We start from the raw sequence: 12,652 nt of genomic DNA, 5'->3' as shown, positions 1-12,652 counted from the left end.
GAGTTGCCTAGACACATTCATCTCTGCAAGTATAACGAAGGAGTTATTGGCAGTTACTTTGTGTTTCAAAAGTTGATACTGGTGAGGCTTCTGGTAGGAATGATATTTTAAGCACACTGATCAGGTCTTTGACCTCTGAAATGTAATAAATCTTTTTTTTTTCTCCTCCAGATCAGCTCAAATTTTAGCAGTATTATTGCAGAAAAGCTACGGTGCAACACCCTGCCTGACACAGGGAGACGGAAACCCCAGGTCAATCAGAAAGATAACTTTTGGCTGGTAACAGCACGTTCTCAGAGTGCCATAAACAACTGGTTCACAGATCTGGCTGGAACTAAGCCTCTTACTCATCTTGCTAAGAAGGTATGTTACAGGAGAGGCAGCCTGGCAGGGCAGAGAATTTAATTTGTGCTTGTTTCTGGAGGTTTTCTGAAGGTCTTTACTGTTTGGAGAAATTCCTTGTCTATACGTTTTGTGAAGTTTTCAGCTTGAAGAGTGGATGTAGGATTTGTAGTGACCTGACTAGTCATCCATACTTTGAGATCTGGTCTCTTGGCTGTTATTTTGAGGTGTGTTCAGCTTTACCTTTTGGCTTGTAGGACGTGACTGATTTATTTTAAGGTTCCATTGTTTTCAGAAGAGCTGCCACTGTTGCCTTTGGTCTGTTGTTTAGAGGACGTTTCTGTTGTGGAGGGTTTCTCAGGTTTTCAAAAGTCATAGTGAGAATTACTGCAAATAATCACCTAAATGACTTCCCAGACTTCTGTTCCATTGCGATGTTTCTGCTTTCCAGCAGAGGAAAGAACATGTGCTATCACTTAGTCTTGGCCAGGCTACAGTATTTCTATGCCCTGGAGTGTAGGGGTAGATATTTACCTTATAGCTGTGAATTCTGTAGAGTATGGAAGAAGGATCTTACTCTGGCATTTTGTCAGAGTGTCTTGGTTTGAAAGACAAGTGTCTGCTAAGGAAGGCAGCCCCCTCCCCCGAAATGGAAAAATGTAGACCCCCTTCTTCTGAATTGTTATAAATTTGAAATTCAGGGGGCTTCTCAGGTAAAAATATGGGAGCAGGAATAACAGTTCTTTATTAGTGAAGAAAATAAATATATAAAATAAACAATGAAGTGAACCAAAACAACACTGACAGAATACAACCTGACACCCTGTTTGACAGGGTGTTGGTAGCAGTCCAATTGGGAATTGTGGCTGCAGAGCTCCTGGATCACTCCTCCAACAGAACCTGTCAGGTGTGGTTCTGTTGGAGCAGCGATCCTGTAGGAAAGCATGTAATCTTCTTCTGAAGAGGCAGCTATTCCTCTGGGAAATCCAGTGCAGAAAAATCTGTGCTGGTGTTTTAGAAACTTGAGATTGTATCCAGGTAGGAATGCTTGGCTCCTCCCTCTGGGCGGAGCATCTCACAGTGGGATGTTCTAGTTCTTATCAGTCATGCAGTGACATTCAGTGGCCCATTGTCAGCAGAGAGAGGATTGATTGTGGAAGAGATAAGGAAAAACTGCCCACTTAACAGAAGACAGCTGCCATACAGCATTATTCCAACAATGGAATAAATCTTGCTTTTCAGTCTGGGACATCAGACTTGGTAGCAATAGAGATAGCTCTCTCTCAGGGGAAGCCTGCAAACAAGGTGCTTATGAATCTGGTATGCACTATGGAAAAAACATAACTCCCAGTTGCAAAATGGTCTGACTCATTCCTGGGGGGAAAATAAAATAATCAGATTGTCCCAGAATCTGACTCTTTATAAACTTAGTCCTTCTTTATGTTTTGACTGTCAGTTTCCTGTGGTCATGGTGAAAGATTGAACCTTTCAAGGTTTTCCTGTTTTCCTGCTATGAGCTCCATCCATTTTCATGAACTTAGATGTGAAAGAGCAACTGTCAGTAGCCAAGTTGTCTGACTTTCAGGCATCAGAGAGTAATTGGGAAGAACATAGGAAATGTAGCAGGTAAATGAGCATCAGTAGTTCAGGGACTTGAAGGTATCTGCCAAGTGGACCTATTTTAATGAATTCTTTTCATTCCTCTGTGAAAACACACATACTTTTGCTCTCCAGAGTATTGTGTAAAAATGAGCCCTACAGCTGCACTTTTCCCTGCAATGTGCTATTGCTTCCTCGTTTCTAGTCCTGCAGTCTGATGATTTCACTGGTATCCTCCTATGTTATAGCTTGAATTTTGAATCTTGGATTAATGAATTCCGTCCTACTGTGTACTCAGCTCCCTGACTCTCGCAGTCTTCTGTTGAGTATTCATGATATTTTGAGACTTCTGTAACCCCTTGGTTTTAAATACAAAGTGAAGAGTCCTGTCTTCACTTTGTATGGCAGCTACTCTGTCCTGAGTCTGTGTCTTTCATAGCTCTTTATGTGCTCTCAGGAGGATAACCTCCAAGATGTTTGCAGGATTCAGGGCATGGATTTACAATGACGTAATTACGTTTTTTGTCTTCTTTCAATTTGTTTTGTTTCTGTTTGTACTGAAATGCAGCTCTGGTACTATTGCTTTCTGACCTCAAGTGGATTTTGGCAGCAGGTTTTTTTGAGGTAGAGGTATTGTGTTGCTCTGTTCCCTTTTTACGTTTTTCATACCTGCAGCAGGTATAGCTGCTTTAGCTGCTTCAATTCTTATTCTAAGTGCTTGGTTCAGTTTTCCCTCTCCATTTCATTACAGGTTCCCATCTTTAGCAAGAAGGAAGAGGTCTTTGGTTATTTGGCAAAATACACTGTTCCAGTAATGAGAGCAGCATGGCTCATCAAAATGACTTGTGCCTATTATGCTGCCATCACAGAAACGAAGGTGAAAAAGCGTCATGTCATTGATCCCTTCATTGGTAAGCACTCTGTGTGCAGCACTGGGTTTGTCCATCACAGCTGTTTCCTTCTAAGCCTGCTCTTGATTAGTAAGAGGTAGCCTGGAAATCCAAATAAACTTGTTTCCTGCTCATAAATCCTTGGGTTATGATGCGAGTAACTGTCTGAACAACAGGCCCACCTGTGAAAGTACATTGAAAAATAAGTCTTAGCAGCCATAAATACTTCCCGGGAGCCTTACTTTTCTTTCTCCATGTTAAGTTCTACTGAGCTTCTTTGCTGCCTTACCTGTTTTTTACTTACCATATAAAAATTGTAAAGTTGCAATTTAGTGATGACTGATTAGCTACTTCCCAAGTGAATGTGTACATTTCTCAGAGAATTTTGGTGTGTTACTCCCTGTCTGTGTTTCCAATTTCATTAAGCATTACTGGATCAAACATCCTGGCCTGCTCCAGATTGCTGTGGAATAGAAAAGTCCCCTGACTGTGTTCTGGTTTTTTTGGCTTTCCCCCTATGCACCATCCTGGTTCTTTCCTGCTTGTCTGCACCACAGTGCTCACTGCTAACCTATTTTCTCCAGAATGGACACAGATCATCACCAAGTATCTGTCAGAGCAGCTGCAGAAAATTGCAGAGTTCTACAGACAGCTCCCAGGGCAAGGCTGTGGTTCACCATCAGGACCAATGCCCCAAGAGGTGGAACAGGCTTTGAAGCAGTGGGACTACAATGAGAAATTGGCTATGTTCATGTTTCAGGTGAGGGATTGGCAGGGGCTGCTGGGTTGGTGTGAGCAGCGAAGGAAGGCGAGTGGATGCCGAGTGATTTATTTCTGCAGGATGCTCCCTTTCCTAGTGAACAGACCACTAGGACTAGATGAAATTTTGAACTCACTAATAGGACAGGGGTAGCAAAGAACTGTGAAAACCTCCAGAGTTATTTCCACTGTTGGAGTGTGAGTGCAAGCTGCTGCTGCTCTGCCTTACCTTAGTGGAGGTTATTTCAACTTTCATCCGTTTGCTCTGCTTTTATCTGTGTGCAGGATGGCATGTTGGACCGGCATGAATTCCTGACATGGGTTCTCGAGTGCTTTGAGAAGATACGGTCAGGAGAAGATGAATTTCTGAAAATGCTCCTTCCTTTGCTGCTGCGGGTGAGAAATACACTCTTAACGTGTTTTATGAAAGTGCTGACTTCTGCTTTGGCCATCCCCTTTCTATTACCTAAGGGAATAATGAGTTGTTTTGCACCAAGAGCGCCAGGGAGTGTCCCTATGAGCATCCTTCTTAGCTCAGGCAAAGATGTTTTTTAGTCCTGCTCTTTTCCAGTTCTTATTCTCCTTTACCTTTTTTCCCTGCACTGGATTTGGTAATCCCAGCCTGTGCCAGAGCTGTGATAGTTGCACTGATTATGTGCCAGTACATGGAAATTGCTTCCTCCTTTTCCGCCCTCCTTTTCCGCCCTTCTTTCCGCCCTTCTTTCCGCCCTTCTTTCCTCCCTTCTTTCCTCCCTTCTTTCCTCCCTTCTTTCCTCCCTTCTTTCCTCCCTTCTTTCCTCCCTTCTTTCCTCCCTTCTTTCCTCCCTTCTTTCCTCCCTTCTTTCCTCCCTTCTTTCCTCCCTTCTTTCCTCCCTTCTTTCCTCCCTTCTTTCCTCCCTTCTTTCCTCCCTTCTTTCCTCCCTTCTTTCCTCCCTTCTTTCCTCCCTTCTTTTTCTCTTGCAACAGATTCTGGACAAGCCTTTGAAGTACTGGGAATGCTGGGTGTGGGTACATTTTTGTACATTAAGTCATTGCCAGAGAGCATTTCAAGGGTTTTTCTGATGCTTAGTAGCCACTGAGTGATCCATGATGCTAAGGAGCTCTCTGTAAAAAGGAACTGCCTCTTCAAGGCAGTGTCACACAGTGTAGTACATTGGGAAGGTCGAGGTTTTTACTTGTGTTCCTTGTGACAAGGATGTTTGTCCCTCCTTCCATCTTCCCCGCAGTACTCTGGAGAGTTTGTGCAGTCTGCGTACCTTTCCAGACGTCTGGCCTACTTCTGCACCCGCAGGCTTGCTATGCAGCTGGATGGTGCTGGTGGGCACCCACCACACATCCTGTCTGCCCAGACAGGGAATGCTCTTCCTTCAACTCCCACCCCTCAGCCAGCTGCAGGGAATCCTCCTCCCAGCCCTTTCAGCGACTTATTACTGTGCCCGCAGCACCGGCCAGTGGTGTATGGGCTCAGCTGTATCCTTCAGGTAGGTTTAAGTAATGGTGATTCTGAGGTCAACAGGGACAATTTGTGTGCCATCACAGAAAAATTACAGAAATATCAAACCATGATTATCTTTGCTGATGTGTTACAGAGCTTTTGACAGACAGTGCTGTAGCAGTGCCCTTGACTGACTTGCATAAGAAAAATGAGTTGAAATAGAGCCTTTTGCTCTACTCACAGGTGCCTCGCATAGCTGGGAAAGAAGGGATGAGAAAAAAAGAAAGGGTTATTTCCCATGTGTATATCAATAGCAAGTTTTCACCTAGGAGAGGAAATTATGCCATAAATGAAAGTGCTTTGTTATTTTGTCAACTCTTAAAAACAAGCATCCTCTCATCAGAAAAAAAAGTTCCTACCCATAGAACAAAAAAAAACCCACCCAAAACCAACCAAACAAACCCCAAACCAACCAAACAACCCACAACCAAACAGCACACACAAGTAACAGACCCCACTTTATGGAAGAATGTAGTGGTTTAGGAGTGGTAGCAGGCTGTGGAAAGGACCTATTCTAAATATTTCTAGGTGGGATTGATTAACTGTTACATTGCAATAAAAGGGCAAAGTTGCCAACGCCTTACTAATAGATATTTGAAGAACAGGTGCTGTTGTGACATTGTGGGATTCAGTCCTTACTGTCCTGTGTCAGAGGGAGGCAAGTTCTGTTCAGTGTTCTGTTCAATGTCAATGGCATTTATTCATGACTGTGTTTTTCTCCTTCAAGAGGAGAGTGACTAGGTGAGGTGGGTCAATGCAGGAGTGGAGATTGTTTCTTCCAGGGGAGAAAAGGCTTGTTAAAGCAGAGAAGGTTCCAGAGAGTACAGGATGGAGCAGGAGTTGGAGAGGAAGAGAGCACAAAACTTGCGAGTCTGCTGCTCAAGAGAGAAACTTGAGATGAAGGAGCCCTGGCAGGATCAAGAAGCAATCAGCCAGCTCTCAAAGAAAGAGAAAATTCCTATAGTACAGTTGGCTAGAAGTAAGGATCTTTCTAGAAGCAGGGGTTAGAGAGCAAAGTAGGGTTATAAATAAACCCTTTTCATTCTTATTAAGTCTTGTTTGCTTTCTGTTGAAGTTTAGAGGTTTTGTTTTGTTTTTTTTTTTCTATTTTCTATGTGATAAAACATGTCTCTGATACAAAAGTCTTGTATCTGGGGAGCTTACTTTAGGGAAAATAGATGAGCATATCTACCTCAAAGGTTTGTTTGATTTGGAGTTCAGACAAAACCTGCTTAAAAAGTTGACGTTGGTAAATGATAGTCTGATCTTTAGTATGTCTCAGTGGAAACAGGTGCATTTCTAAGAATTTCCATAATTCTAAGAATGTACATAATTAACCTTTGCTGAAATGTTCTCAAGATAAGCCAATTCTTTGGTTTGAGGGTTTAAAACAGATTTGTGAGCCAGAAAATGTAGGGGTGTATCATAGGAACTGTTTAGTGAAGTTTTGTCTGTGTTTATGTGAGTGTACAAGATCATAAAAAAATGAGAATGTATATACCATGATATTGTTACTATAATAATCAGACTTGTGATTATCAAACAAAATTGTTTAATTAATTTAGGTCTGTTATCTCATATTTCTTCTAAGACTTTACACACGATTGTACGTCAGTGATGTAAATGTTGCTTCTGGACCATGAGGATTGGATTATGCACTGGGGGTGTGAGTTTGTATGATCCAAAGGGTTTTTCAGAGCTTAGAACAAAGAAAAAAAACCCCAACCCACCCAGGCAGTAAATATGCTGTATAGAGGATAATGAGTGACTGGACAATAGGATAAAGTAGTGGTTAGTTCTGTAAGAATGTAACTTAATTATTTTGACCTTTATTTGCTGAGTGATATTGACTTTTCTATCTGTTGCAGAGTATCATTTTGTGTTGCCCGAGTGCCCTTGTGTGGCATTATTCCTTGACTGATAGCAGGATAAAGACTGGCTCTCCATTGGACCACCTGCCTATAGCCCCATCCAACTTGCCCATGCCAGGGGGGAATTCAGCCTTTACACAACAGGTGAGCAGCCTTCAGAAAAGGGAGCTCTTGTGGTTTGGGATAACAGCTTAGCTCTTTGAGCTCTATCTTAGCTCTTTGAGAATTTTCTTCTCATGTTGTGTGATAAGCAGATCTGGAGGTGCTGTCTCAATCCCTGGGAATTAAGCTCTCTCATTCTGCTAAAAGACAGATAGTGATGTCCTTGGAAGATGGGCAAAATCTAATTTTAAGTAAAATTGCTGTCAATCTCTTTGTTTTCTATTAATTTTGTTCACAGGACTTCTAAGGCATCCATTTGTATGTTTACACAAGTCCTTTGTTTCTAGGTTCGGGCAAAGCTGCGTGAAATTGAGCAGCAGATAAAAGAACGTGGCCAGGCTGTGGAGGTTCGCTGGTCATTTGATAAGTGCCAAGAAACCACAGCAGGTAACTTGCTGTAGGTTAAAGTTTCTTTCCCCCTTTCCCCCTGATCCATGTGCTGCTCTGACAAAACTCCTGTCTGGCTATTCTTTTTGATTTTTTCCTATTTACTACTGTTTGTGTTTACTGTCAGCAGTAAGACATAGCTCTCTTTTTTTTTTTTTTTTTTTTTGCAGAGCAAAATCTTACAGGGGTCCATTTCTTCAGGTATAGGGGGAGTTTCTGTTACTAGGAGCTGGAAATATTTTCCAGGGAACTATACTTTTGTCTGTATGCCATGGTTTTAATGCTTTCCCCTAAAATCTCCTGTTGGCCGCAGTGGGAGTCAGGATATTAAAATGGGTGGACCTCTGCCTGACTGGTAGAGCTTTCCTTGGGTAGTGAGCCCAAGCAGTGAGCTTACAGTAACTTCTTACAGAATTGTAGAATGGTCTGGGTTGGAAGAGACCTTAAAAATTAAGTGGTCTCAATTCTAATGCCATGGGCAGGGACACCTTCCCCTAGATCTGGTTGCCCAGGACCAATCCAACCTGGCCTTGAACACTTCCAGGAATGGAGCATCCACAACCTCTCTGGGCAACCTGTGCCACTGATTCATCACCCTCACAGGGAAGAATTTCTTCTTGACATCTAGTCTGAGTCTCTTCTCTCTCAGTTTAAAACCGTTCTCCTTTGTCCTGCCCTTGTAAGAAGTTTCTCTCAAGATTTCTTGTAAGCCTGCCTTAGTGTGATAGGTGATAGGTCACACTAGAGCCTTTCCTTCAGGCTGAACAATCCCAATTCTCTCAGCCTTTCCTCCTAGAAGAGCTGTTCCATCCCTCTGATCACCTTCATGGCCTCCTCTGGACTCGCTCCAACAGGTCCATGTCCTTCCTGTGCTGGGGACCCCAGAGCTGGAGGCAGCACTGCAGGTGGGGTCAGAGTGGAGCAGAGGGGCAGAATCCCCTCCCTCCTTCCCCTGCTGCCCACAGGGCTTTGGCTGCAGCCCAGGACACACTTGGCTTTCTGGACTGTGAGTGCACATGGCTGGGTCCTGTCCAGCCTCTCATCCCCCAGCATTCCTGAGTCCTTCTGTGCAGAGCTGCTCTCTATCTGTTCATCCCCCATCCTGGATCAATACTGGGGTTGCACTGCCCCAGCTACAGCACTTTGTATTTGGCCTTGTTGCACCTCATGAGATTCTCATGGGCCATTGCTCAAGCTTGTCCAGGTCCCCGTGGATGTCATCCATCCTTCAGGACTATCAACCAAACCACTTGGCTTGGTGTCATCTACAGACTTGCTGTGGGTGCACTTGATCAGTGTCTGTGTTACCACTCATCGCTGATGTCCATTGGGAGTCTCAGCCTTTGACCACTGCCATCTGGATGTGACTGTCCAACCAGTTTCTCATACACTGAACAGTCCAGCATGCCTGGTGCTGTGTAGGCTCTCCCGTTGTCAGAAAAAAAACAGGGTTTTGGTGGCAACACCAGCCATGAAGCCATTTATTAATAGACTGGGCCCATCTGTTTCTTCCAATATTGTTGTCTGTAATTGGAAAAGGATAGAAGAGAAAACAATCTCTGATCCACAATCCCTTTCTAATGGTCAGTTCCAAGGTCCTGAAGTCCCTTTTGATTGTCTTTGGATTACACTTGTGACTTCATTTCCTTCTATGTGGGAGACCAGTAAAGTCTGAGGGGTGGACCAGGCTAGGAAGTTTCACAATTTCATGTCCTTAACTTGGGCACCAGGAATCTATTAGACTTCTCTTAAAGAAGGGTCCATCTGGCAATTGGATAAAGGGTCCAAACTTTTTCTTCCACTTAGAAGAAAATCACCTACAGCTATAACCCATCTTTTCTTCCTTCCAGTGGAATTGGTCTTGATATGAGATATAGGCCTTTCTGACCTTAGCTGTCTGTGGCAACACATCTGGTGTTGCTCTAGAGTCTGTTGTACCAGGTGCCAAATACACATTTTTCTTCTCTGTTCTCTTCTAGGTTTCACTATTGGCCGTGTCTTGCATACCTTAGAAGTTCTGGACAGTCACAGCTTTGAAAGATCTGACTTCAGCAACTCTTTGGATTCCTTGTATAACAGGATATTTGGGCTGGGTCCAACCAAAGACAGTCATGAGGTGCTCTGGGACTTGGCTGCTGGGCCCTGGTCTTGAATTTGGCTGTGTTCTTGTTTATAACCACACTGTTATTGTCCTGTGTCTGCAGAGAGCTGACTAGGTAGTGGCCTTTGGCCAAGAGACATGATCTACATTGAAAAGGATTGCATGCAGCTCTGCTAGGGAGGTACTAAAATGATGAGGGGGGAGGTCTGTGCTCTACAAAGTCCAACAAAGACATGTAAACTTGAGAGAATTCACTGATGAAAGACGTCAGTCTAAATACCAGATTGGTGCTAAGGACTTGTTATGTCAGTATTAGCCTGGTAACATTTTGTGCTGGCTGCTGATTCCTGGGACCTCACAGTTCAAGTTCCTTTTAGCCTGGGAGTTGGAGTATTTATGCTGTGTAGGGCCATAATGCATCCACTACTGCATTGTTTCCTAGAAGAGCAGCAGGACTGGCTGTTCATATACTTTGTATGAGGGTGTCAAGAAGTTGTGTAATCACTCAGTGCTGTGATTAGCACTCTATAGATGTGCTGCTGGAACAGAGATGATTTTCTGAAGCAGTCAGTCTGGAGATTTGTCAGGGGGTGTGGACCTCATGCTGCAAAATGGAGTCAAAGCAGGAGGGCTTTAGCTTGACATCTGTCCTCCCTGTTAAGAGGAGGGAAATGTAGCAGCTCTGTTCTATGGGGAGTAGACCCACTGTTATATCTGCTCCCCTCTTTTGCTTGGCTCAGGTTCTCACTGCAGTGCTTATGTCCCCCCAGATCTCCCCAGACGATGACGCAGTGGTGGCCTTGCTGTGTGAGTGGGCTGTCAGCTACAAACGCTCTGGGCGCCACAGGGCCATGGTTGTGGCCAAACTCCTGGAGAAGCGTCAAGCAGAGATCGAGGCCGAGGTAGATCCTTATTCCTGGAAGGCTGGGAGCAGTAAAGGAGAGCAGAAATTACCTAACTCCTATTACACTAACAGACGAAGGCTGATCAGCACAGTGCCTCTTGTCACTGCTGCTACTAATTACGGCATTTGCTCCATCTGACCCAATGTAGGTCATAAATGAGCCTGTGGGATGGTACATATCCCATTTCTTGGATACATTTGAGGACAGCTGATTGCAGTGCAGAAGTGCTGACATACTTGGAGACTGTGCAGTAGCTTACAGAAACCTGTGTGGTGGCTTGTTATAAGAGCCAAGACAGAAAAATTCTCTTGAAGACTTCTTTTTGGATATATTATGCTTAGGAAGTTTCTCCTCTGTGTCAGCAGTCAGTACTTTTTTCTGTTTCTGCAGAGATGTGGGGACTCTGAAGTCGTGGATGAGAAGGGCTCCATCTCCTCAGGCTCTCTATCAGCAGCCAGTGCTCCTGTCTTTCAGGATGTCCTTATGCAGTTCCTTGACACCCAAGCTCCTATGCTAAGTATGTAAATAAGAACTTTCTTTTTAAGAAAGTTTCTAGCTTTCCCTCTCTTGCAAACTTTGAATTTGTGTGCAGTTCTCTTGTGTGTAGGTAATGGGTGTATCTTAATTCTCTATCTGGCTTCCTTGCAATTCAGAGCTTACCTTGGAAAGGGAGGAAAAGCAGCCTGCAGGGCCAGATGACAGAAAGATGATACAGAGGGACTTCCATTAACAGAGGATTGGCCAAGGATAAATTAGTTTAATCAGGAATTTCTTCAGGCTGAGAACTAAAGGGAGGTTTTTGACTGTTGACAGAGCTCTGGCTCTGACGGGAAGTTCTGCAAACAGGTTAAGGGGGATAGGATAACAGGTCTGAATGATGCAGGCAGCTGTTTGTACACCCAGGAATAGCACTTCTAGGCTAAAGTCCAGTGCCTCTGGGCTCTGACACTAGAGAGATTTTGACTTACTTAATTGCTAGTTTTCGAAACTGGACTTTCTGCTTTTAGTCCCTGCTGTAACCTCAGAACTGTGTATCAGTCACTGTGGGGAAATCTCAGGAAATGCTTTCCCTTGCCCTAGGTTAGGTGGCTGGTGTTGCTTATAGTGGTGCAGAACTACTCTGATAGCCGTGACTGTCTGTGTTGTCCTTTCAGCTGATCCTGGGAAGGAAAATGAGAAGGTGGAGTTCTTTAATCTGGTGCTACTGTTCTGTGAGCTAATCCGACATGATGTCTTCTCCCACAACATCTACATGTGCACACTCATCTCCCGGGGTGATCTTGCCATGGATTCTCACGGGCCTCGCCCTCCCTCACCCTTTGATGACGCTGCTGAGGAACATGACAGGAAAGAGACAGAAGGAAGCAGTGGCATCAAGCTGGAGGTGAGAGCATGAGCCCTACAGCCCTCCTGTACATCTCTGTGTTGTACTTGCCTGTTTTACCAGCATTGCAGCCTTCTTGCTGTTGCCTGCTGGAGAATGTACCACTGACTCCTGCTTGTCCTTCCCCCAACTTATTTCCTTAGTGTTTCAATTTAAGGTTATGTTCTAAATGACTGGAAAGGACCTGCAGATTGCAGAAGGGTAGATAGGAAAGTCTTGCATGGCTTGATACAGAGCGGCATATCATGAGGTGCTTTGTGAGGCCTGTCCATAATATTTGAGGTGTATCAAGTGCCAGCTTGCCTGGCATCATGGGTGTGGTGGCATACTTCTGTCATTGTCCAACATGGACATCAGTGTAGTCAACAAGTATTCTCTTGTTCCCTGATGCATCACTGAGATGTAAAGCTGCTCTGTCTATTCCCAGGACACAGGTCTTTCAGAGCCCATGGACATTGACCACAACCCCAGCATGCTCTTTGATGACATGGAAAAGACAGACTTTTCGGTATGTTCCAGCATTTCCTCTTGCTCAGTAAGTAGGGTCATGTGTTGTAGTGATCCCAGGAGCAGCATGTGCCTTGCTTTTGTGTATCTGCTGGAAGTGGCTGGGTTGTAAGGTAGTTCACATTGCAAAAGACCCGTATAACCTATTTATGTAGCTTGGTGTTCATCAAAGCAGAGTGAGTTGCAGTTGTTCCTGGGACCTCTTATGTTCTGGCTACTGCCGGCCCAGTGTGGGCTGCTTGGAAGTGGA

The 12,652-nt window shown here is 44.3% G+C and overlaps 1 protein-coding gene across 3 annotated transcripts in view; it reads left to right on the top strand.

Moving 5' to 3' along the window:
* Positions 1-12,652, top strand: part of MED12 (mediator complex subunit 12) — a 35,989-nt gene that overhangs the window by 1,301 nt on the left and 22,036 nt on the right. For all 3 annotated transcript variants that reach the window (XM_072929294.1, XM_030272988.4, XM_030272987.4), the window contains exons 3-14: positions 172-363; positions 2,693-2,852; positions 3,416-3,591; positions 3,876-3,986; positions 4,817-5,071; positions 6,954-7,100; positions 7,406-7,505; positions 9,485-9,621; positions 10,377-10,508; positions 10,902-11,028; positions 11,666-11,895; positions 12,323-12,403. In XM_072929294.1, the coding sequence (XP_072785395.1) occupies positions 172-363; positions 2,693-2,852; positions 3,416-3,591; positions 3,876-3,986; positions 4,817-5,071; positions 6,954-7,100; positions 7,406-7,505; positions 9,485-9,621; positions 10,377-10,508; positions 10,902-11,028; positions 11,666-11,895; positions 12,323-12,403 (1,848 nt within the window). The remainder of the gene's footprint in view (positions 1-171; positions 364-2,692; positions 2,853-3,415; positions 3,592-3,875; positions 3,987-4,816; positions 5,072-6,953; positions 7,101-7,405; positions 7,506-9,484; positions 9,622-10,376; positions 10,509-10,901; positions 11,029-11,665; positions 11,896-12,322; positions 12,404-12,652) is intronic.

The sequence above is a fragment of the Taeniopygia guttata genome, chromosome 4A (genome assembly GCF_048771995.1).
Source record: "Taeniopygia guttata chromosome 4A, bTaeGut7.mat, whole genome shotgun sequence".
Lineage (NCBI taxonomy): Eukaryota > Metazoa > Chordata > Aves > Passeriformes > Estrildidae > Taeniopygia > Taeniopygia guttata.
This window is presented reverse-complemented; position numbering and strand designations above follow the sequence as displayed.